Source organism: Muntiacus reevesi, chromosome X (genome assembly GCF_963930625.1).
Source record: "Muntiacus reevesi chromosome X, mMunRee1.1, whole genome shotgun sequence".
In the NCBI taxonomy this organism is placed as follows: domain Eukaryota; kingdom Metazoa; phylum Chordata; class Mammalia; order Artiodactyla; family Cervidae; genus Muntiacus; species Muntiacus reevesi.
The window spans coordinates 91,983,444-92,010,082 of NC_089271.1; the positions used below are offsets into that span (position 1 = coordinate 91,983,444).

Sequence of the window (26,639 nt, forward strand, 5' to 3'; positions counted from 1 at the left end):
CTGAGCGACTTCACTCAATCACTCACTCAATATATTATACTCAAAGGAACACAGTATTATAGAGTAAATACAATGTGTTTTCCCTGGGTATAAGGCCCACATATACTGTGGTGTTGGTCTGTTGTCAAATGATCTTCAGGATCATGAGGAAAGTATGTGGATTGGTTCAGGTTGTATGCCCGAGGAGTCTTGGTCATTGTCAGGCAGGAAACAGGGTCTAGAGAACGTTCTGTGGAATCTGAAGCTTATATACTTTTGAAGGTTTTCTTTTAAAATAACACAAAATCTATCACAACAGTGAGTATTTATTTAGAATGATAAGATAATATATAACAAGCATTAAAATTATGACAACTGCAATAAGCAAAAATTCCAAACAAATCATGTATGTGTGTGTGTGTGTGTGTATGCAGAAACACCACTTATGTAGCTGCACAATCTGAAGTATGGTGAAGTGAACATCCAAGGTGAAAGGTATAATAGTTTTATTGAAAAGCAAAACATCAAATTTCTGCAATTTTTACATAAACACAAGGCCATGTGAACACATAACAAAACCCCAGGAATGACATTTGTCTCACTTTGAAAAATGCGGTTCACATTAAGCCTTTAGGATGTAATTTTACATCAAGTTTTTAAAATAAAATAGCTCTCAATATTTATTCACACTAAAAGTCTTGTTTCAAGTTAGAATAAACAGTTTAGTGACTTCAGACTTTAACTTTCAATAGTGTATTTTTAAACATGTTGGGATAATTGTCATATTTGTCCAAACAGAGACTTTTTCTGTGACCCATTTCCAAATTCACAGATTCTGGTCCATCTATTCTTTTTAGTAATGTGGAATGATTTGCCAGTTGGAATTTATATTATTGAAAGCAACTGGAACTACTGTACAAATAAGCCAGATGATAAAATAATGCTTGATTTGAAGCAAGCAACCCTGTGTTTGGAGATACAAGATTCAGAACAAAGTGCTTGCATTTTCTACCAATATTTATATCAACTAGGTGGGCTCTTAAGCAGTCAGTCTGGACTCATACATCTAGAGTAGCCAGACCATGAATACAATGATTCTAGCTGCCTTCTATAAGTGGTCAGAAGGCTATATTAAGATACAGTCAAGGTTAGTTATGAAGGCAGCAGAAAGCCTGTTTGTTTTAAGAAACTGTTCTGGCTATTGAACAATAGACACTCCCACACATGGAATTTCATGGAACTGTATAATGAATAATCCTGTTCAAGGCTGCCAAAATTATCTTCTGCATGCTGAGATGTTATTCACACACACATTGACTGCATGCAGATAATCCATTTACTTTATTTTTGAAGTCCAGATTGTTTTCTTGCAAAAGCAATTGCATTCAGTTGTAATATATAGCAAAGCATCTCTATCTTTGGTTCTGTATCTCAGAGATATTTTTCCAAAAATAAATAAGTATAGCAGGAAAAATAATTCAGCTATCTTAAGAGAAAGTCTAATATTTTATAAAAATTAAGCAAAAATATATAATTGAAGCTTTTTTCTAATTATCTTGCTTAATATCTCATACCAGTGCAACTTTAATATTAAAACGATTGTGCACACTATATTTAACTATACAGCATAGACACAAAAATGTCAAAAAAACAAAATAGTACTTTCCTTTATTAATCATATTGGAATTATGCTTTCTAAAAATGCACAGGAAAGTAGAACTGCTGAAATATGTAAATAATTTGATGTTGAAGAAGTGAAAGAAAAGGAAGTGAAGATGCAGCAACAGGTCATAGATCCTAGATATTGCAAAAAGAAGTGAACATATCACCCAAAGTCTCCCATTTCTGGAAAAAAAAATGTTAAAATCATTCAGAGATTTTTCTTTTAAACTAGAATCTATGGACGCTCCCTGTCACTGGACCCTCAGAAGATTTAATGATCTTCCTTTGTTAATGGTTTCCGCCTCTTTTCAAACAAGATTTTTGAATCAAATAATTCTCTTTCCCTGTATCCTAGAGATGGCCCCTTCAGATACTTTGCTTCTGCTGCCTTGTAATCTAATCCATCAACAGCAGAAATTGAACAGATGATTGCTTCTGGCAGAAGAACTTCCAGGATAAATTTAATTTTATCATCTCTTATCCGAGTCAGCATTTTTTCATCTATTTGTTTGTAGACTTCTTGTAAATATTTCACCACCTCATCCAACTGATCTTCATCTTCAAAGTATGTTTCAATACAGGGTGTGAATCTATTTGCATTCAAGAATGATTTCAGCCACCTGGACCCTTTCGTGCCATTTAAAATGGCTAAGAGATGGCTCTCTGTTCCCTTTGCATTCACGATGAAGTCCACTAGGTTCTTGTTGGCTCGGTCCCGAGCAGACTTCATTCGGTCTGGAAGAATTTTCTGGAAGGACATTTTCTTGGTCTGGGAAGTCACAGACATTGATCCTCCAGTATTTTCATTTTGCAGCTTTGGAAATAAATTCCTAAAGGTATCCTGTTTGATTATTTTCCTAACTGGATAACTAATGTCAGCAGCGTAATACTCAAAAAATGAGCCTGCAAAAGAACCACAACCCAATCTAACTCTGTAGTCACAAATAAGCGAGATGCACCAGTCAATACTTTCACTGTATTCCTCCCTGGCTTTCTCCACTAGTGCCTGCTTCTCTTTACAGTCAAATTTCTTTAATCTTCTAAAAGACACTCTAACGCCTCTCTTTTCAGGATTCATATTTGCCTCAACAAAAAGCACACTTGCTTTTCTCTCTTTTCGCCTGATACTTTTTATCACTGATGGCCAAAAAGGATATTTTTGATACTTAAACCAGACAATCATTCCTGTTTCAAATGAACGTTGCTCATAATGAAAAAGGAAACGTGGAAGTTCTTCATCTTCTTCATCATCATCTAATATGGATGCAGCAATCGAACTTACACGTGCTGACTTGTCAGAAGCTTGAAATTCTTCCTCAAATTCCTCAAAATCCAGTCTCTGAAGATTTCTTTCATTACTCCTGAGGAGTGAATAATCCCCGGAATGGCTAGAGGCACTAAATGAAATCTGATGTTCCCATGAAGAAGGCTGAGGGAACGCCTCAGCACCCGTCTCTGATTCCACAGTAGGTTGATTCTGGCTGGTAACTGAGCATGGATCAGAGGGACCCTCCCCAGGATCTTCAATATTCTCTGAGAAGGCAGAGCATTCAGAGGATGCAGCCAGGGCCTCTGGGTAGATGTCTTCTGGCTCCTCTTTTAAAGTTTTGGGCACAATGAAGCCATCTGATGGTAAAGTTGGACTGAATTTTTCCTCTTTAACATATACATCTTCCTCTTTAATTGTGGAAAGTAAAGGCAAAATTGAGAGGTCAATCTTTTTCTTGCTCTCTTTTTCATCCTCATCTTCTGAAAGTGAAGGGAAAGTCTGGCACCAGCTGAGGTTTTGTGATGATTTTGTTTCCATTTCATTTGGAATACTAGCAATCATTGCACACACCTGTGATTTATCATCATACAGAGAATCATCACTCTCTGATGATACTAACAGGGTTGTTGAATTTTTATTTTCCTCCAGACACTTTGGTAAGTCTCCTTCTCCTTCGTGCTTCCGATACTTTTTACGAGGGGGTGAATCACATGGCTTTTGTGGTATGTTTTGAGACAGTATAGTGGTCTCTTCGTCATCTGAACTGCTTGCTTGAATCAAATTTGTTCTCTCATTCAGAATATCCAGTGCCATTTTTAATGACCTGGCATAGGCTGTTTCCTCTCCAGGTGGGTCACCGACCTCTGACTGTGCGGCTAGTGAGGAGGCAATAGCTTCAACTTGAGATTTAGTTAGGGTTTTTGTTTCTGTGCTTTCCATTTGAATTTTTTCATCCAGTGAGAGTATTTGAACTTCCAGGCAAAATACCTTTTTTCTCTTACTATTTGATGAAGTCTCAGATCTGGACAAAACTTTTGCTGGCCACAACTGGTCTTGCCAATTGCATAAGACATACTCAGCATCCATTATGACTTAGATTTATGTGCCAAGAGGTTAATATCAGAGACTTATGTGTCTGGCTATTCTTGTCACTGTGAAGGAAGTCCCTACCACAAACAATACTTTGACCAATGCACCTTTTAAGACTACAAAGAGTTACAAAGTGTTTATAGCTTGTGTGGCCTGTTCTCCTCCAGCTGAACTTCCCAAGGATGCGTGAACACGTTGTTTGAATGGACAATATGGAAGATACTGAAATAGCAAAAAGGAAAAGAAGAGTATCAGCAAATAAAATTATTTTGCCAAAGTAGGTGAGCAATTGCAAATAGAGAAGAGACAGACGAAAGGACACTGCTCAGTGGGGCATCAGATGGAGGAGGAAAATGCAGAATAATATAAGGTGGAGGATAAGAACTGGAAAAGTATTTTTATAACATCTCAAATAACTTACTTTCGTTATTGCACATGATTATTAAAGTGTGACTCTATGTGCATGATGACAGAAGTGGTGTGTCAGGAACTCTATGTATTAGACATTTTGGGACTGGTGCCCCTAATATTATACCTAGAGAAGCAGGACTCTGAACTTGGTGTGCATCAAACTCATATGAAGAATTCTTAAAACTAGATTTCTAGGCCTTATCCTGAGAATTGTATTCAGATGCTCTGGATAGGATCCAAAGTTCTGTACTTCTAATAAGTTATCAAGTGATGCTGACACTACTTGTATAAGAACTCTTTGGAAGCACTGTTCTAGCTAAACACACAGCTTTATAATTTTTAAGCTGTAAATGTTTCCCTATCTACCCAAAGCAGGCAGACAAACATAATAAGGTCTGTATCTCTTGAACCTAGACCACAACACAATGACCTTGTTAATAGCATGAGCTTAGAAGGCAGAGATTCAGAATGGCTGCCAGGTTCACATATTGGATGGGGTAATTATCAAGGATTTTTTGAGAGTCAGACGGCTGGCTAGGACTTCAGGTAGAAATCTGATTATTCTCCAGCATGAATTCTTCATAGCAGTTTGACACATGAGATTCCTCCCCCAAAGTAGAAGATATTACTTTTAATTACAAAACATTATGGCTACAGAACAGGGAGCAAAATGAATTACACCTTAAATTCTCAACCTAACATGATTTTAATATAAAATGTAGTTTTTAATATTGCTAAAGCTTTAGAGAAAGAAGCAAAATAAATTATACCCTGAGTTCTCAACATGTTTTTAATGTGAAGTATTTTGCAAAATGAAAAGAGCCTTACCCAAAGTCACGTGGATCAGGAAGGGTCTGGCTCTGTGATCTGGTTGTCTTGATTCTTACTGCAAAAAGAGACAGGCTGTCTAAAAGGAGACAGGGAATTAAACTAAGTGACCAAGGCATAAAGAAACTTTTCTACCAAAACTTTAGTACACATGTCATTCAGAAACACAGGAATGAAATGAAATCTTATCTATGATGTAGATGTTTACTGTCCTCCTTGTTTATATTATTTTAACTTCTATCTGAGTGATACAGTTATGATATCTGGTTCATGTTTAAATCATATTTCTCAGGAAAATTGTGAGGCAAAGACAAGAAAGGGAAGTAACAATTGCCTTGTGTCTACTGTGCCCTTCCCTGATGGCTCAGAGGATAAAGAATCTGCCTGCAATGGTGACATGGGAGACAAGGATTCGATCCCAGGAGAAAATACCCTGGAGAAGGAAATGGCAACCCATTCTACTAGTCTTTCCTGAAAAATCCTATGGACAGAGGAACATGGTCGCAAAGACTCAGACATGACTGAGCGACTAAACACATACACACTACTATGAACAAGACTACAGGTTTTGTTTGAATCCTCAAATCAACCACTATGAGAATTTTTCCTCTTTTACACATATAATTTTTTTCAACAGAATTTTATTCACACTCTACATGCTGTCTCACAGTTCACTCACAAAATATGTTTCATTGCTTTATTGTCCACTTCATAAAAATGGTTGCCTGGAGAAAATTTAGGAAGTTTGGCCACCGCCATCTTGTGACCAGAAGCAGAACTGCAGATTTTGCAAGCGCTATATGCAGAGCTTCAGTTGCTCAGATTTTTCTCATGAGAGAAGGATCGGAACTACATTTAGCCAGCCAGGAGCCTTTCCAAGCTTATAGAACTTTCTAAGTTCAAGGGGTTTGCTGTGTAGGATAAGAGGATCATAATGTTTTCAACTATAATGTTTCTGGTTATAAAACATGCTGCTGCTGCTGCTAAGTCGCTTCAGTCGTGTCTGACTCTGTGCGACCCCATAGACGGCAGCCCACCAGGCTCCCCCGTCCCTGGGATTCTCCAGGCAAGAACACTATAGTGGGTTGCCATTTCCTTCTCCAATGCATGAAAGTGAAAAATGAAAGTGAAGTCGCTCAGTCGTGTCCAACTCTTCACGACCCCGTGGACTGCAGCCTACTAGGCTCCTACGTCCATGGGATTTTCCAGGCAAGAGTATTGGAGTGGGGTGCCATTACCTTCTCCGTATAAAACATGCATAAGCTTATTAAAAATAGAAAAGATGCAAAAAGATGTAGGTAAAACTAAGTACAAGCCTCTATATAAATAGTCTGAATATTTTCAATTTTCCAGACTTTTTTACATTTATAGATAAATGCATATCATTTCAAAACAACATCAGGTCTCAATAAGAGCAGTCTGAACATTATTCTACCTAAGTGTTTTTCACATGATTTATTAATTACTTTAAATGAATTTTTTCTTACATTTGTAACATTTTATCTCATTATTTTTCCTGATGATGTAAACAAATAAATGAGTAAGAATATATTAATACTCTAAAATTAGGCAGCAGTAAAGCTAGTCCTGTCTCTCCAACTACACAAAGAAACAGTCATGTTAATAGTATGGCAGGTATGTTTTCCCAGAATTGGCTACATGAATTATATAGTAGCATATATATGTTCTGTTAACACACATATTTAATTTTGTGAGATAATGTGACAATTGTATGCTACAATTTACTTTTTTCACTTTATTTCTCAGACATTTCAAATCTGTACATGTAGAGATTTACATTTTTATTTTCCAGACACATAGTATTTCACTGTACAGATGCACCATACCCTATAATATTTCTAAAAACTGCCAATAGAAATAAACCAAACCCTCTGTCTCACTCTTAAAAAACTTTAAAGATACAGAAAATGGTTATTGCTGACCACAGTTATACCTGTGATCTAAGAATGAGTCGCAAAGAAGATACACACAGGGCTGTAGCCAGCACAGCAACTAGGCTTGATTAGGTCCAGGAAAATTTCCACTATTGGCAAAAGATGGGGGGTGCATATCTGCATGTCTGTGTGTGTCTATGAATGCTTACATGTTTGGAGCAAACTGGATATGCTGTCAACTTCATTTTTCTTTCATGATTATAAAAGTAATCATGGGCAGATGCTGATATTGGCTAAGAATTAATATTAAAATAGTAACTTGACTATCCAGAACTGCTGAATAACATGGGAGCTTATTTTCTCCCGGATTTTTAAAATCATGCAAATACACATGCATATATATGTATAAGTGTCTTCACTCAAATACATACTTCTTCCCGTTTCCATGCTCATGTACAGTCTATGTGCTCAAATTATAGAAGTATTTCCCCTCATGCTGCCATACATTTTTATCCATTATTTTCTGTGTAAATTAATAAATGCTTAAACATTCAAACAGTAACAGAATGTCTAGCAATATAAACATGGAATGTCAAGTCAATAAATTAGCATGAATGCCCATGCTGCACTGCAGTCTTAATATAGAGGCTGTAATCTGATCACTTCTTCTTCCACTTGTAGACTTTTAAAGGATTGGGAGATACACAAATTCCAAAGGATTAATTCTTTCAAAATGCCAACAATTATCTCAAACCCACACACCTTTCCCACCACTTTAAGACCACTGTTCCTGTTTCTCTCATCTTCATCCTAGGGTCCTGAGAAATCCCTATAAAATAACTAGATTTAAGACAGCCATTACCTTGAAGCTTCTTGTCAGCTGCAGCCCGCTGAAATGCTGCTCCTCCCCCAAGACTGGCCAGGCACAGCTCACTCCGAAGCTTCTCAGAGAACGCTGTGCCCCCTCCCTGTGATGAAGACAGCCGGTCCTTCTCTGAATTAGGGGAGGGAGAATTGCCAGATTAAATTGCTGAAGTATAAAAGGGTAGAAATGTTCCTTTTTAAATAACTTGAAAGTGAATTAGCAACAAGTGTCTGTTAATTTCCCTTAGGGTGGCGATTTCTTGAAAAAAAAAAAAAAGGTTGTAAATCACTTTACTTTAAAAAAAAAAAGTCTGATTTAAACTATTTCACCATGTTTTTTTTTTTTTTTTTTTTCTTGCCTTCTCTGCATCTTACCTTGGTAGATAAATTTAAAACCCAGCTGGTCATGCTTCATTAAAATAGTTCACTAAGGATGTTGATTGGGATCACACTAAAACTGTACACTGTTTTAGGGAACATGACTTATAATCTTTAAATCTGTTTTCAGGACATGGTATGTCTCTCCTTTTATTGAGTTCTTTTCTTAAATGCTTCAGAAATTTCCAGATATATCTTCAAGGAACATGGATATTTCTGACCAGAGGCTGGAAATCACTGGTTTGCAGGCAAATGCCCATTTCATATACCCTCATCAATAACTGGCAAATCCTCCTTCTTATATTTTATTAGTAATTTTCACTCACACAAATCAATGTGGGGAAAATTAATTTTAAAAAATTTACATGTATTTGTTTTTCTGTATGTCTGAAACATATCTTGCACACTTTGTTCATTAAAATTCTCCTGTGTTAGATTAAAATTCAGCTGATTTAACTTAGAAAGCTAATTTAAAGTATTGCTAGGGATAATTTTAGAAGTGAAAATATTTGGGAATGAAGTGTTTTATTTGACCTCTATATTATCTAATACATATTTATAAACTTATTGTTATATATTTTATTTTATATAAAATTTATATATACTAAATAAACACATATATGTAATCTTTTATTACATTAGAAAAGGTAAACTAATACATTGGCCAAAGAGAATGACTACATGCTCCTGATTAATTTAGAACCCAATTAAACATCTAGAAATACACATACTTAACAAATGTCTGACAGCATTCAATGTATAAGCCACTTTCAAATCCAGAATGTGAGATGTAAAGGGACACAAGATATGATGGGTTGTGAAGATCTCAGTTCTAGGGTTCTCCCAAACTGGATGATGTTAGGTATCCCTCTGACAAAGCATCCAAGGCCTTAGTTTTCTGTGGTTGGTGAGTATCTACAGTAAGTTCTACTTTATTCATTTTTTAGAGAGGTCTAGCAAACACTTTTATTAGTCTTGACTAGGTATCTATGGAAACAACTCTATCTTAGCACTCAAAATATATAATCATTTTTTGTTGTTAAGTGTACAATATTAAGTGGTTCACGGGCTTCCCTGGTGGCTCAGCTGGTAAAGAATCGGCCTGCAATGCGGAAGACATGGGTTCAATCCCTGGGTTGGGAAGATCCCCTGGAGAAGGGAAAGGCTACCCACTCTAGTATTCTGGCCTGGAGAATTCCATGGACTGTATAGTCCACGGGGTCTCAAAGAGTTGGACATGACCGAGCAACTTTCACACATAGTGGTTCACAATTTTAAAGATTATATTCCATCTACAATTATTATAAAATACTGGCTATATTCCTTTTGTTGTACAATAGTCCTTGTAGCTTATTTTATACATAATAGTTTATACCTCATAATCCCCTACTCCTATATTGTCCCTTCCCACTTCTCTATTTCCACTAGTAATGATTAATTTGTTCTCTGTATCTTGTGAGTCTGCTTCATTTTTGTTATATTTACTAGTTTGTGGTATTTTTTAGATTCTGCATGTAAGTGATATCATGCAGTATTTGTCTTTTTTTTTTTTTAATTTTATTTTATTAGTTGGAGGCCAATTACTTCACAACATTTCAGTGGGTTTTGTCATACATTGACACGAATCAGCCATAGAGTTACAGATAAAGAACATTACAGCATACTAACACATATATATGGAATTTAGAAAGATGGTGATGATAACCCTATATGCAAAACAGAAAAAGAGACACAGAAGTACAGAACAGACTTTTGAACTCTGTGGGAGAAGGTGAGGGTGGGATGTTTCAAAAGAACAGCATGTATATTATCTATGGTGAAACAGATCACCAGCCTGGGTGGGATGCATGTCAAGTGCTCGGGCATGGTGGGCTGGGAGGACCCACAGTATTTGTCTTTCATTTAGCATAATACCGTCCAAGTCCATCCATGTTACTGCAAATGGGAAAATTTTACTCTTTCTTATGGCTGAGTGGTATTTCATTGTATATATACCACATCTTCTTTATCCATTTATCTGTTATATACAGTTAGGTTGCACTCATATCTTGGCAATAGTAAATAATTCTGCTGCTACAAACATTGAAGTGAATGTATCTTTTCAAATTAGTGGTTTTGTTTTGGTTTTTGGATATATACACAGGAGTGGAACTGCTGGGTCATATGGTACTTCTATTTTTAGTTATTTTGAGAAACTGCCATACTGTTTTCCACAGTGACTGCACCAGTTTACATTCCCACCAACAGTATACAAGGGTTTTCTTTTCTCCACATCCTCACCAAAATTTGTTGTGTTCTTCTTTGATAATAGCGATTCTGATAGGTGTGAGGCGGTATCTCATTGTGATAATTTGGGGGATGCAGTGTTTTATTTGGCCTCTGTATTATATAATATGTAATGTATATAAATATATATATTTATATATAAATTTTATTTTATATACTTTATTTGATATATAAATGTGTTTGTATGTAAAACCACCTCTATGTAAACATTAATATTAGAAAATATATAATAATAATGAGGATAATCCCCAGGCTAGTATTTTATTGATGGCTCTAATAATTACAGTATGTAATCTTTTGTACTATAAACCACCCCTAAATCTCAGAGGCTCAGCCCCCAAAGAGTTTCTAATGCTGATGTCAAAGTTCAACGGAGGTCATCAAGTGGCCAGAGAGGGAGAGGAGTCTCCGTTCTAAGCAGTCATTAAAAGACTCAAACTTCCTCCATTCTATGACTCTACCATCTTCTTTGGCCTTGAAGTCCTCCATAGTCTTTGCACCTGACTAACGAGGATCACAAAAGATTCAGACATGACTTAAGTGACTAAACAACAACTACAAAGGATCTTATGAAGATGGTCACTGGAGAATCCCAGGAAAGGTTTCAGAGGCCAGGACTGGCAAACGTCACTATTGGTCACAGTCAACTAGATAAAACTGTTAAACAGGCTGGGGAAAGTAGTCTCCTTATGACCCAGGAGGAAAATGAAACACAATTTGATGAACACGTAGCATTCTCTCTGCCAAAGGAGGTTTTCCCTTTCCATCTTTTATGGACTTTTGTTGTTTATGTTTTTTTTTTCTTTTCTTTTTCGGCTGTGTATCATATCTATAAAGACCAGGGCAGACATTTCTATTTGCCCACCATACATTCACTTTTTGCGTTCTTCGTCATTAACAGAACTCCAGTTGCATTCAAGGTGGCAGTGTAAACTCTTAAAATATTTTTTTCCCACAATCCTCCAAATAAACCCTGGCCACAAGATGGAATTTCTTGCCAAATAATGTAAACAGAAATAGTTGTAAAGATTCTAGAGAGGGTACCTCCAAATAGGAAAACTGTATTCTTGGGCTTTTTCTTTTTCCCTCCCTTTCCCTCCTTCTCTTATTCCCCCTTAGAATTTGACCACAACAGGATTCAGACAGCCATTCTGGACCAAGAAGTGATTTAGAAAAAGGGTGCAACTCATTAGGGATGAAAGATCCTAACCCCTGAATAACGGATCCACACCATTCCAATCACTTTAACCCAGTGGAACAATAAGCTTCTATCTTACCTAGGTCACCGTCTTTTCTAGTCTCTCTAGTAATAGGAAAAAAAGTTGATCTTACATACGATTACCAACAAAAATAATATTATTATTATAGAATCAATCTTTTCAAAGCTTTCAAATTATTATTACATAATTTAAAGAGGATTATCAGGTTAGTATAAATATGAATTTATTTAAATGAAGAGATATATTCAATTATATATTTTACAAGTAATATTTCTCATTCCATCTTCTCATTTCACATGTTTTAGAAAAGTCAAGTGCACACAAAATATGGTCATTACATTAAACTTTTCTGTGTTCATTTTGTCTATTTTTTATATTGCATGCTTAGTCACTAAGTTATGTCTGACTCTTGGCAACCCCATGGACTGTATCCCACCAGGCTCCTCTGTCCATGGAATTTTCCAGGCAAGAATACTATACTGGGTTGCCATATCTTCTCCAGTGGATCTTTTTAACCCAGAGATCGAACCCACATTTCCTGTGTCACCTGCAATGGCAGGGGCAGATTCTTTACCACTGAGACACTTGGGTTAAATCAGAAAATACTACAACACCTCACCATTTTCCAAACAAAATACAAAGGAAAAGGTTAATTCCTTGGACAATATTTTTTACTTCATTGTTCTATAGAAGGAGTGGGAGAAGAAGGATAACCAATAATAATGCTAATACTACTACTATTAATGAAGATATAGAATAATTACAGATATAATAATATCTTAACATCTATAGAGTTTTCCATGTGCCAGGTATTGTTTCCAGCACTTGACATATTATTTTATTTAATTATTAGATGGCTATTTCAGGTAGGAGAGTCCCATGCCCGAGTCATTCTGCATAACAAGAGTAGTAATATTACTAATGATAATGACAAAGAATGACAGAAACCAAAAGTGTTTTCTTACCATGTGCCAGGCACTCTGCCAAGTGCTCTGTTTACAACATCTCCTCTATTCTCACAAAATCTTGTTAGATGGGTATGCTGAGTATTACCACTTTATAGAAGAGGCATTAGAGAGGTTAATTAACTTTACAAGGATACCTAGAGACTATTGGGCACATGGGATTTGAATCCAGGTACTCTGACTCTCAGAGTCCATGCTTTTAATCATTAAAACACACTGAACCTACCTCATCCAAATGAAAAATGCTCTATAAATGTGGACTGGATGAATGGTGAATTAATTAGTGAATTTGAAATAGCTATGTCCTAGAAATCATGGAAACTTAAAAGAGAATCCTGTATCTAATTTAACATAAATTAGTCTTTTATGACATAATTATAAGAATGAGTGACATCCCATCACTTTTGCCAAATTCTACTGATTGGAAGCAAGTCATAGGTTCTGGCCATACTTAAAGGGAAGGAATTACATAAGGGGGTGGGTCCTTAGGGTGTGCCCACCACAATACTGTATGATTCCACTCATGTGGCATTTTCAGAAAGCGGAAAATACAGTGACATGATCAGTGGCTGTCAGGGATTACAGGTAGATGGAGGGTATGACTACACACGGTTGGCACAGAAAGTTGTCAGGGTGATAGAATCTTCCACATCCTGGCTGTGACAGTGAGTTTATGAATTTACACATGTGTAAAATCCAAAGAAGTGTATACAAAAAATCATGTGTATGATGCTTTAAGTATGATTTTAACCTATATAATAAAAAATAAAAATTTAAATGGAAAAATTTAATAATTACTGTATAAAAATCAACTATTTATAAAAATGCTTTAGAGGTATGCTGCTTCCTGAAGCAGATTTAATAACAAAACAAAAATAACACCCATACACATATTATTAGAAAGCATCAGTTCCATTTTGACTTAAGATACAATAAACCATAAGAGAATGTCACCCATAATTTAATGATAAAAAATGTAAGTAATCCACAAAACCATAATATCCCTTGAGCTCATCACAGAACTGAGGTAAAATGAATTCCAAAGGGTAACCAGCCTCTTCGGCAAAGCATGGAGACAGAAGTAGCTGTCATGCAAGCAAGTTAAAAAAGAATCAGCTGAACGCTTAATGAATTTTTAAAATCTTAAACTCTTAATGGGCTAGTGTCCCAGTAGTTTGGAATATACACTCACTGCCAAGTTATTTTTCAGTCCTTAACCAGAAGCACACAAACATGACTGTGGACAATGCAGAAGACCAAAAGAGCCCATGTCAGTGGTTCAGGTATGCAGGAGGCAACCAACTGTTGCTGGCAGACAGACATGAAGCCCCACACACTTATACAAACCCTTCTATGATGGGACGCAAAAGTCTTAAGCCACCAGGGGAAAAGCAAAAGCCACCTTCCCATGGAAGGGAAGGTAGGAAACCCTCCTATCCCCAAGACAAAGGCAGAAATCCATAGCTGCTGGGGAGCAGTCAAAGCAAAAAACTCTGCCCTTGAGGAGGAGCAGGAAACCTTTGAGTTCAAGTTTCTCTATGAATAAAAAGCAGTGGTCAACTACTGCTGAGGAAGGGGCAAGAATATATCAACCTTAGATCCCTGGTTGCGCAGATGGTAAAGAATCTGCCTGCAATGCAGGAGACCCAGGTTCAATCTCTGTGTCAGGAAGATCCCTTGGAGAAGGGAATGGCAACCCAACTCCAGTCTTCTTGTCTGGAGAATTCCATGGACAGAGAAGCCTGGTGGATTATAGCCCATGGGGTCACAAAGAGCGACTAACACGACTGAGCGACTAACACTAGATATAAATCAGAGGTTAGCTGCCATTTGGAGAGGAAAGAATGCTGAGAAAGTGCAACCATAAGATCTAGCTACATAGGGCCTCCCTAAAGCTGAGGCTGGATGAAAAAAACAAAGAACACTCCCTGCCTCACCAGGAACCTAGCATCTAACAATAACAGCAGCTCCATGCTGGGAAACAGGCAAGGGCATGAAGAGAGACACCACCCTCCCCAACATGTGGCGCAGATGTAAAGGAACTATTGAAAATTTAGAATTGAAAAAGACCACTGAGAAAATACCTCTGGCACTCAGGCTGCACTCTAAGCAAAAAGTTTGTTATGCAAGTCAGATGATAATGAAATGAGAAAAGAAGGACACAATCTCCAGTTTATTTTATGATACCAGTATTAACCTCATACTAGAAGAAAAAGCATAAAAGGAAAGAAAATTATAGATCAACTGTGCCTCAGAAACAAAGACACAAATCCAGTGATACAGATACAGAAATGATATAGAATTACATAGAAAATGATTATAGAAAAAGGATAAAATATTATGACTAAATGGTGTTTATCTTGGAAGCATAAGGATGGTTATACATTTGCCAATAAATCAATGTAATTCACCATATCAACAGACTAAATAAAGAAGAAAAATAGAGGTCTTCTCAACTGACGCAGAAAAGCATTTAACATAATTCCACAGACATTCATGATAAAAAATATGTTTGGCATACCAGTAATTAAAGGGATCTCACTCAACTTGAGCAAGGGCATCTATAAAAAAGCCTAAAGTTAAAATCCTACTTAATAGTGAAATATGGAATGTTGTTCCCCTAAAATTAGGAACAAGAATGTCTGCTTTCAACACTTCTATTCTACATTGTATTAGAGATCTTAACCAATAAATAGCAATTGAAAAATAAAGGCATGCAGAACAAAAAGGAAGACATAAAGCTGTTTTTAATTGCAGACAACATGATGATCTATGCAGAAAATTCCAATGAATTTAACAAAAGAAAACAAAAGCTACTAAACCTAATACCTGTTTATCAATATCATCAGCTATAAGGCCAACATAATTTATTTCTATAGAATAAAAATTAGAAGTTGAAGTTTGACAAAGTACCATTTGTAATATCAAACCCAAGGAAATACTAAGTTAGAATAAATCTAACAAATATGTGCATGATTTGCACACTGAAGACTTTAAAAATGGTGAGAGAAATTAAGGAAGAGCTGAATAAATGGAGAACTATATCAAGTTCATAGACTAAAAGATGAACTATTTCTAGGCTGTAACTTCTCCCCAAACATATCTATAGAATCATTGCAATCTCAATCAAAATCCCAGCAGGCTTTATGTAAAACTTGAGAAGGTATCGCTAAAATGTATATGGAAAAGCAAAGGAACTAGGAGAAAAACCAGAGTAATTTTCAGAAGAAAACACAAAGTTGGAAGACTCATACTACCTGATTTAAAGACTACAGTAAGCAAAACAGTGTATTGAATATTATTGGCACAGGATAGACATATAGATAAAGAAAACAGAAACAGACCAGCAAATATGGTTTATGACAATGGTAATTAAATGGAGAAGTGATGGTCTTTTCAACAAATGATGCTGGAAAAATTGGACATTATATGCAAGTATGTTCACCCTGAACCCTTAGATAGGACCATACACAAAAATTAGCTCAAAATGACAGATTGACTTTAATGTAAAAGCAAAAACTAAGAAACTCATGGAAGAAAACAAAGCATGAAATCTTTGAGACCTTCATTCAGACAAAAGATTTATCAGACCACAAAAAACATGGACCATAAAATTTTGATAAATTTGACTTGAAAAGTTCTCTGCTCTTCAAAAAATAAAATGAAAATCCAGAGTGGGAGAATATACTTGCAGATCAAGTATCAGATTTAAAAAAAAACACTTGTATATAGAATACATAAAAAAACTCTTATCATTCAATAAGATTAATGGCCCAATTTAAATAGATCCTCATCAAAGAAGATATATAAATACCAAATGAACACATTAAAAAATGCTCAACACTATTAGTAGTTAAGGATATGCACATAAATCTACAATGAGATACCACCAACACCTTTATAAAAATAGCTAATATTAAAAAAAATATATCTGACAGTATCAATTGCTGGCAATGATGCAGAGCTACTGGAACTTATATGATGCTGGTGGAAATACAAAATATCACAGCTACTTCAGAAAACAGTTTGGCAGTTTCTAATATATTTAGACATACATTTACCAAAACCAACTAAGAGAAATGAAACTTATGTACAAAGATCTGTTCTGGAATGGATGTTGCTGTTGTTTAGTAGCTAAGTTGTGTTTGATTCTTTTGGGACCTCATGGACTGTAGCCCACCAGGCTTCTCGGTCAGTGGAATTTTCCAGGCAAGAATACTGGAGTGGGTTGCCATGCCCTCCTCCAGAGGATCTTCCTGACCCAAGGATCAAACCCATGTCTCCTGCATCGCAGACGGATTCCTTACTGCTGAGCCACTGGGGAAGGCCTCTGGAATGTATACAACTTTAATCATAATCAGCAAAAACTATAAAGCTACTGGTGAGTGAATATATAAGTTGTAAAATAACAGAATACCTGTAAGCTAATTTAAGAAATAAACCTCTGATACATGTACCAACATGAGTAAATTATCAGAAACATTATGGTAAGTGAAAGAAATAATGCAAAAGGGTAGATATTGTATAATTCCATTTATATGATATTCTGAAAAATGAAAACTATAGGGACAGAAATCAGACAAGTAGTTGCTAGGAACTGTGGTAGAGAGAGAGTATTCACTACAGTGAGGCAGTAAGGAGCATTTTGAAGTTATGGAACTATTCTATAGCCTGACTGTACTGGCTATTACATGACTGTATATGTTTGTCAAAACTCATCGAATTACATACCAAAAAGACTGAATTTAACTCTATGTAAACTATACCTTAACAAATCTGAGTCTTAAAAAGGCATCCAATCAGAATATAACCTATATAACAAATTGATGTTTTACAGTGAGCATAATGGGAATATATATAGGAATTTTGTTTGTACTTTGGTCAATGATTACCTAAAGAGGTTGTGAGTACCACAGGTATGTGTAGAAATATCCTCTGTAGTGTATAAAGAACATATTAAATGTTCTATTTGTTTAACCTCTTTAAGTAATTTTTTTGTTATGCTTAGCCTAGCATCTTTATCTTTTTAACTTTTATACTGAAGTATAGCTGATTTACCCCCTGGAGGAGGAAATGGTGACCTACTCCAGTATTCTTGCTTGGAAAATCCCACAAAAAAAGGAGCCTGGAGGGTTACAGTTCATGGGGTCACAAAGACTCGGACACGAGTGAGCACACATAGTTGATTTACAATGTTGTGTTAGTTTCAGGGGTACAGCAAAGTGATTCAGCTATACATATACATATATGCATTCTTTTTCAGATTCCCTTCCCATATAGGTTATTGCAGAATAATGAGTAGAGATCCCTGTTCTATACAGCAGGTCCTTTGTTGATTATCTATTTTATTAATATATACAGCAGTGTGTATATGTAAATTCCAAACTCCTAAGGTACCCCTCCCCCACCCTTGCCCTTTGTTTACCATATGTTTGTATTCAAAGTCTGTGAGTCTGTTTCTGATTTGTAGATATGTTCACTTGTATCATTTTAAAAGATCCTACATATAAGTGATATTATATGATATTTGTCTGAATTACTTCAGTTAGTACAATAATCTTTAGGTTCATCCATGTTGCTGCAAATGGCATTATTGCATTCTTTTCAATGGCTGAAACATACAATAATCCATTGCATATAGGAACTGCATCTTCTTTATTCATCCCTCTGTCAATGGACATCCTAATTTTTTATTAACTTCTATTTTTGAATTTGCTTTGAAAATGTTGGCAGGTACCTGACTTTTGATGCAGTTCTGTAACTCTTTGCACAAATTCAAATTTCCAGTAAGTATCTCTTTCATTGAAGTTAGTTAACACAAGACAAATGTCAAGAATCTGGAGGACATCAGCACTCTACAGCTTGTGAAATTTATCCTTATTGGCAGAGTCTTTAACTCCACTGACATTCTGGCATGCCATTCAACCATATGAGTAGAAGGAAAAGAAGGAGCAGAAGCCAAAGTGCTAAAATCTGGAGACAGAGGTCTGGTTAAGAATACATCCCCAGTGAGAAAGTGGAAGCCAAATAACATATGAGAGACAGAATGGTTATAGAATAAACAAATGTCAATATTTTTTAGCTTATAAGGTCCATGTAAAAGAGTAGAAATGGTACATTTGGAATACTACCAAATACCATGGGGGGGGGGGCATGAGCATAGGTAAAGCAAGAAACTTTAGATTCTAAATAGATATTCAAAATATTGAATGACTGCTAAGGCGCAGGCACAAAGAATTGAAACTGTTTGTAAACAAAGTTAAGTTATTATTATTAATGCTCACTGGTCAAATGCCAGTCCACCTAAAGGGGAAGGATATCAGAAGAAAATTCACTAAGGGTGAGCATTCCAGGTAAGAAAAAGGCAAGCCAGACAGAAAATCACTGCCAGGGCCAAAGGGACATGATAATTTCTGGTCAAATATATGTAAACATGTCCAGGAAAAAAGAAAACAAAGACCAACCAGTGACCTAGAGATCACAAGAATATAAACTTGTCATGTTTGGAGAATTTTGCATTTCCTGAGTAATGCAAAAACTTAACACAGTGCCCATGGATGATGCTGGTAGGAATTCAAAAATTAGGATGATGGGATGGAAAACATTAAAACAAATAAAATGAAAGAAAGGTAGATGAGGACCCCACAATGTAATAATCACAGAACAAAGCAGATAAACTTTATTACTCTCTCAGTATTTAAGCAGATAAACTAGGCTGCAGTGCTCTTCACAGGATTATCAAGCAAATAGAAAGACCTTCATTGGATCTGCCTTGGTGGATTTAAAGATAAAGGGAATTCCCTTCTTATTGTGATCCCCACCCCCATCATCCTCTGAGCACCCATAGTAAAACAAAGATCCAGGCTGGACCAAATTTATTCCTGTCAGCACTCTGAATAAGGTTACTTATCAGTTCTCTAGTGAGGAGATATGAGAGACTGTTAAAGATATACTCTCTAAACTTTGGAGTTTCTCAGACAAGTGTTATGGCAAGGTTGTTATGTGTTAGAAGTTCTCAAACAGATACTCAGGCATGGGTTTGGGACTGAGTTCTAACTTTAATAGCTCACTAAAGAAACCACTGGTACTAACATATATCAAAAAAGATTACAAGGTTAAAATAATTTGTAAAAGATCAGTTAACAGTCTAAGTGCATAGCGAGAAGTAGATATGAACAAAAGGAGGAAGGGGACAAGCTGTTCAAAATGAGCCACTAATGATCTGAATGTGCATGTGATTGATACATCTAGATATAAACTGGAAATCAACCAGTGAACTCTGAATCATCTAGAAAAATCTTTAGGTCATTGGTCTGTGTGCCTGGTTAACCACAAAAACAGTAATTTTAGAGGTATCTATTGCTTAGGTCTGGGGCTTCCCAGGTGGCTCAGTGCTAAAGAACTCACCAGCCAATGCAGGAGATGCAGAAGATAGGGGTTAGATCCCTGGGTGGGGAAGATCCCCTGGAGAAGGAAAAGGCAACCTGCTCCACTATTCTTGCCTGGAAAATTCCATGGACAGAGGAGCCTGGTGGGGTACAGTCCATATGTCACAAAGAGTCGGACACGACTGAGTGCCTGAGCACACACAGGTACACACATTGCCTTAGGGCTACTAACTAGTTTCCTCCTTCTGTGCTTATACATATTCTCCTGAAAACTTGCAAGGAAGCTTAAACAAACACTTCTGAATGAGCGATATTCACTTAAAGAAAAAGGGAAGAGAATAAGCAAAGGGGTTTCCCCTGTCAAAGGAGAAGGAAGGTGGAAAATAAAAATAGAGCAGACAAAAAGGTGAATAAATATCGGGCACCAAAGAAACATACTGTAGTTTGGAAAATATTTAACAATATAAGAAAAGAGAAATAGCTCTATAATGACCCCTGTATTTAGGCATATTATAGCTATTAAGTATAAAGAATGAATGAGTGTGTGATGACAGGAGCTTCAGGAAGGGGAGTGTTGAACAATGAAATGCATCAGAGATACCATTGCTTTTATGGGGGTGTTTTGAAATTTTGGGACCTCTTGAGGTTTATTCTAAGGTAAAATAAAATAAAACTATTCAGTGAAAAGTTACAACAAAACAAAAATCCTCATGCAAAAATGTATTTTACAATCTTTTAATTTTTTAAAGATATCATACTGCCCTATCTACCCAAGGCAGTCAGACACAGATCCTGAGGTTTGTGTCTCTGGCATTCAGACAACAGCACAATGATCTCATTAAGAGGATGAGCTTAGGAATCAGATATTTGGAATGACTGTCATGGCTATTTACTGGATAAGGTGGTTTTCAAGGATTTATTGAGAGTCAGACAGCTGGATGAAACCTGCAAGTCTTCCGTAAGTAGACATCATCATACTCATTTGCATAACTTTTTTTTTTTAAAGAAGATATCTACTTTAACTTCAAAGCACAGAAATATCCTACCTGGTATCAATCTCGGCCAGCAACTCTCCTCAGATGGCCATCACAGGCCTTGGGGGATACAAGGGTGGTATGACCTGGACTGGGGCTGTGTCATTTGTATAATTTCTTTACAGGAGTTTAATATATCTAATTCTTTACTGAATATAATTTGTGGTTTTTCATTTAAAACATGGTCACTGAAGAGAATCAAAACAAATTGCACTCCATATTCTCAATTTAACCATGTTTTAACAAGAGATGGGCAGAGCCTTACCCAATGTCACATGGATCGTGCAGAGTTGCCCCTATGATCCCGTTGCTTTTATTCTCACTCCAGCTGCTTGTCCGCAGCAGGGCCTTCTCCCTGTTCAGCACTTCTGTGGTTGTGCTGCCCTTCTGGGGCTCAATTGGTGTCACAGATTCCTGAAGATTCCCCAGGTCATGTGCATCTCAGACATTAACCTAAGCTGTCCAAAAGGAGACAGGGAAGCAAACCAATTAAATGGAAAAGGTGTAAAGAAGCTTCCTTACCAAAACTTTAGCAGGCATGCTCTTCTGAAACACAAGGATGATATAAAATCTCAACTGTGATGTAGAGGCCTTGTTTATTTTCCTTCTTGTCCTTGGTATTTCAAATGTTCTCTGTGACACAGTTATGTTATTAGGTTGATACTAAAATCATCTCCCTCATGAAAAGTATGCTTTGGGGGCAGGAAAGAAGGAAAGTAATAATTACGTTATTCCTTTCTATAAGCCAAATCTGTGTAGCTATCTCTTTCTCTCGATTTTTTTTTTTTTTTTTGCTTTGTTTGAGTTCTCACATCAGTCCTCATGTGGGGCTTTGTCTTCTAGACACGTACAATTTTTTCAGTGGAACTAAAACCACATTCTACAAGCTGTCTTGTAGTCTGCTAATATAAAATACGTTTCACAGCTTTGTTTGCTCACTTCAAAAAAATAGTTGCCTGGAGAAAATCGGGAAAATCCTAGAAGCGCCATCTTGTGAGCAGTACCAGAGTTGCATCCTGTTACTACTAGATCCTTAGAGCAAAAGGGTGGGAACTTACATCCTGGCAAGCCAGCAGTTTTCTCAGGCTTCTAGGATATACCATACTAAAATTTAGAGTTTCGTTATGCATCACAAAAAATGGAATGCTAATGCCTTTAGTTGCAATGGTCTGACAAAAAAATGCATGCTTACTGAAAACTGAAAAGATATGATTTTTAAAAGAAAGCATAATTCTGTAAAACCAATCAATATTATTGTTTTCTTAATTATCTTTTAATATCTTTATATATATATAAATACATATTACTTTAAAACTAGCTTTTTGCTGTGCTCAAGCACACAGTTTGAAAAATTTTCCTTATAAATATTTTCAATGTGATTTTGTTTGAATCACTTCAAATGTAATTTCTCCCTGATTTATAACATTTTACCTGAAACTCTTTCTCTGATATTGTTAAAAAAATGTTTTTTAATAGAGACAGTAAGGACTGTACTGTCTCTCAAACTATACAAATAATCCCATGTAGTGAAGGTACCCTTCTATTTTTCCTGATGTTACACATATTGTATTAACACAGTCCTCTATCTTTAAATGACATAATATGGTGTTTGCCATTCTGCAATTTTCATTTTCACCTAATACTACTTCTTAGACATCTTTTCAAATCACTACATGCTCATACTTCTGTTTGTCAGCTATATAATGTTCAATTGTAATTGTATGGATGTACCATGTCACATATTTTTAAAATGGCTAGTAGAAACAATCCAAATCCTCTTCCTGTTTCACTATTAAACTTTAGAGATACAGAAAAACGGGTATTGCTGACCATGGTCATACCTGTTGTCTGAAAGAACGAGTTGCAAGGAGGACACAGACAGGTCTGTAGTCAACACAGCAACCAGGCTACGCACTTGATCAGGTCCAGGAAAATTTCAACTATCGGCAAAAGATGGGGGGGAGGTGGTTAGTTATGGCTGCATGTCTGTGTGTTTATGAATGATCATGTGTCTAAAATCAAAAGGTACAAATTTGTTTCAGTATCATTTTGCTCTACTTTTTAAAAATCATTTATCAATGATAAAAATGATCATGGAATAAAGCAGTTGTAAAAATGCTGAAACTGGTTAAAAATATATTTTGAAATCCCCAGTAAGCTGAATACTCCAGATATGCTATTAACACGGAAATCTAGTTACCAATACACTTTTTTAAAAACAAATTGTTGATCAATCAACAGCATATCTGAATCCGTTCCATGTTCCTTGTACATTTATATTTTACATGTCAAGCACTTTTCATGGTTACATTTTTCCTATCAGTTATTTTTTGTAGAATAATAAATGCTTCAATAAAATCTGTACCAAAGATAGAAACATGGAATGCCATGTAAAAAATTAACATGAACAGCATGCCTCACTGAAGTCTTAATTTAGATGCGGTAATCTGATCACCCATTCCCACACTGTGGACTTTAAAAAATATCGGAGAAACTGAATTTTCAGGGGATTGATTCTGTCACAGTAACAGGAATTTCCCCCAAAATATATTCTATTCTCACCTCTCCCAGGCAACAGCCTCTATTTTTTTTCCACCGTAACACTGAAGCCCAAAGAAATCCCCAGAAAAAAACTAGCTTTAAGACAGCCATTACCTTGAAGCTTCTTGTCAGCTGCAGCCTCGTGAAATGCAGCCCCTCCCCCAAGAGTGGCCAGGCACAGCTCACATCCAAGCTTCTAAGAGGATGCTCCGCCCCCTCCCTGTGATGGGGAAAGGAGGGGGCCTTTCCCTCAATTAGAGGGAGGAGAATTGCCAAGTTAACTGAAATTCACTTAAAGGAGAAAAACGTTCATTTCTAAAGGACTTGAAAGAGAAATGGCAACTTGTGTCTCTTTCATTTCCATTCAAATCACAAGGGTAGGTGACTTCCTGAAGAGAAACAGCAAATCCCTTTATCATATAGTAAAGACCCAGTTGAAAATATCTCTTACATATTTTCTTGCCCTTTCTGTTAACATTTTTACAAAAGATTTTAAGACTCAACTGGTCATGGTCCACTAAAAAGACCTGCTAAGTCCTTGCTTGTGATTACAGTGAATGGATACACTGTTTTGTGGAGAATTAAAACTGTACAGTGTTAATTCTTCTGGCCCTGGGACATGATATGTTTCTGTTACTCAGTTTCTCTCATTTATCCTTCAGAAAGTTTCAGCTTTTTTCAAGTCAAGTAATTTTTTAAACACAAACATCTACCAAAATCCTTAATGAAGAGAGATATGAGAAATATATCTCTGATATATTAAAACTGAAAAAAAACTATTTATGGTTTAAAAACACTATAAAGCAAGTTGAAAACACAAGAATAAATTTGACAAACTGGTTCTTATTCAAAAAATAGCCCTAAAGTAGCTCTTACATATTAATAAGGAAGAGAGTGAGGTTAAAAAAATGAGCAAGAGACATAAATAGACAATTCACAATGTTCTGAGGGAAAAATTCTTACCCACTCCCAATATTAACTTCCTTGTCAGCAAGCTCACACAGTTCAACTACAGGGACCTCTGTCCTTCCCATATAGTTGCAAACCTCCAGGCTGTTTGGTAAAATTGTTTAAATTTGCTGTTTTAAAGTCCACTTGACTCAATAATCAATGCCCTTTAGTTTACTTTCACCTTGTACAAAACCTGATGTTTAGGCTTCCATCTGCATCTTCATTTGTTTTATATCAGTTTGTTCAATTTGTTCAGTGGAGAAAGGGATATGCTGTTCAATGGGGCTCCTCAAAACTCAAATATCCAAAATAAAAATTAAAATTAAACAATCCATAAAGATATTCACCTTCCCTAATAAAGAAATGCAAAACAGCAATGAGATTTCAATTTTACTTATAATGAAGTGGGGAAAAATGATTCAATGGAGAGTTGGCAAGAGTGAGAAAATGGGTACTCTTGCTCATGTGCAAGGTCACAAGGCTGGGAAGAGGGCAAAACAAAATTAAGGCAAGAGTCTTAGAGACTTCCCTGGTGGTCAGTGATTAAGACGTCACCTTTCAATTCAGGGGACACAGGTTTGAGGGCTTCCCTAGTGGCTCAGACGGTAAAGAATCCACAGCGCAGGAGACCTGGGTTGATCCCTGGGTTGGGAAGATCCCCTGGAGAAGGAAATGGCAACCCACTCCAGTATTCTCGCCTGGGAAAATCCATGGACAGAGGAATCTGGCAGGCTACAGTCCATGGGGTCACAAAGAGTTGGACACGAATGAGTGACTAAGCACAGGCACAGGTTTGAGCCCCGGTTGGGTAGCTAAAATACCACATCTCTCGTGGCCAAGAAACAAAAACATAAAACAGAAGGAGTACTGTCACAAATTCAATAGAGACTTTTAAAAAGATGGTTAAGATGGTAAGTTTAAAAAACAAAACAAGACACCCAAAACCCAGTTTTACCTTTTTTCCACACAGAAAGATATGTTCTCTTGATCAGTACTCACTGCTTTCTGCACTTAGAAACCTGTCTCTGAGGATTCTAGAATAGAACAAAGGATTATGTCATTCACTTTCTGATTGGAGGGAAATTAATGACTGGAACCCCCAGTAAGTGCTACTTAACATATGTCCTTCTTGGTGAACATGCTGGTGAACCACAGCAATTTTCAATAATTATCACACTTGTCTATGAACTCCCCATCTTTCACATACATTCACATTCTCACACAAATTAAAAAATATATTTCTGCACTATGCTCTTACACTGACCATATCTGCATTATAATTTCACTCAACCATAGACTAGTTACAACATATCATCTCTTCTGTGTCACAGGGACCTGGCCGTACAGCAACTGATAATCATTGGTTATGGAGAGAAATGCTCATTTCATCCAATCCTCATTTACAATTGGCAACTCCTTGTTCTTGTGCTTTAGTTGTTTGCAGTTTGATATCTTCTTTATCGAGCATTTTTGTTCACAAAATATTCAAGAAATTAAGAGTTAAATTTATATTTTAATTGCCTTTAACCTAGGGGTGTCATTTCCCAGGAAGTGACAAAACCTACATGCTGCTAAATGGATCATTCTGAGGGTTAGTTCTCTTAAGATAATGTTTTGCTAATTCAAAAACAATATATGTGTGTGTGTGTGTGTGTGTGTGTGTATAAAGTGTAGGTAAAGTTGGTGAAGCCCTCACAACCCCATCCATCATCACAATGAACAAGTAAACACGACCCCTGTTTCTTAGTACCTCTGACTAATTCAGGTTAGAGAAACAGAGCTGCAGTATGACACAGCTCTTCCTGTGATTAACAAACAGAGAGAAAGAAAACTATGCATCAGGGGCTCTAAAGAGAGAAGCCATCTTTCTTTCACAGA

General features: G+C 36.4%; 1 protein-coding gene across 6 annotated transcripts in view; it reads right to left on the minus strand.

Annotated features, from left to right (window-relative positions):
- Positions 1–352: 352 nt before the first annotated feature.
- The window catches only part of PWWP3B (PWWP domain containing 3B), a 31,324-nt gene continuing 5,037 nt past the window's right edge, over positions 353–26,639 (minus strand). For 2 of the 6 annotated variants that reach the window (XM_065916361.1, XM_065916365.1), the window contains exons 3-9: positions 25,717–25,795; positions 23,925–24,101; positions 23,111–23,209; positions 21,535–21,727; positions 7,997–8,128; positions 5,240–5,318; positions 353–4,222 (exon numbers count right to left, since the gene is read on the minus strand). In XM_065916361.1, coding sequence (XP_065772433.1) covers positions 1,913–3,997 — 2,085 coding nt within the window. In that variant the 5' untranslated portion in view covers positions 3,998–4,222; positions 5,240–5,318; positions 7,997–8,128; ... (2 more) ...; positions 23,925–24,101; positions 25,717–25,795 and the 3' untranslated portion in view covers positions 353–1,912. Of the gene's footprint in view, positions 4,223–5,239; positions 5,319–7,996; positions 8,129–21,534; positions 21,728–23,110; positions 23,210–23,924; positions 24,200–25,716; positions 25,796–26,639 lie in introns of all 6 variants that reach the window. The other 4 variants (XM_065916364.1, XM_065916366.1, XM_065916367.1 and 1 more) reach the window with 4 other exon arrangements.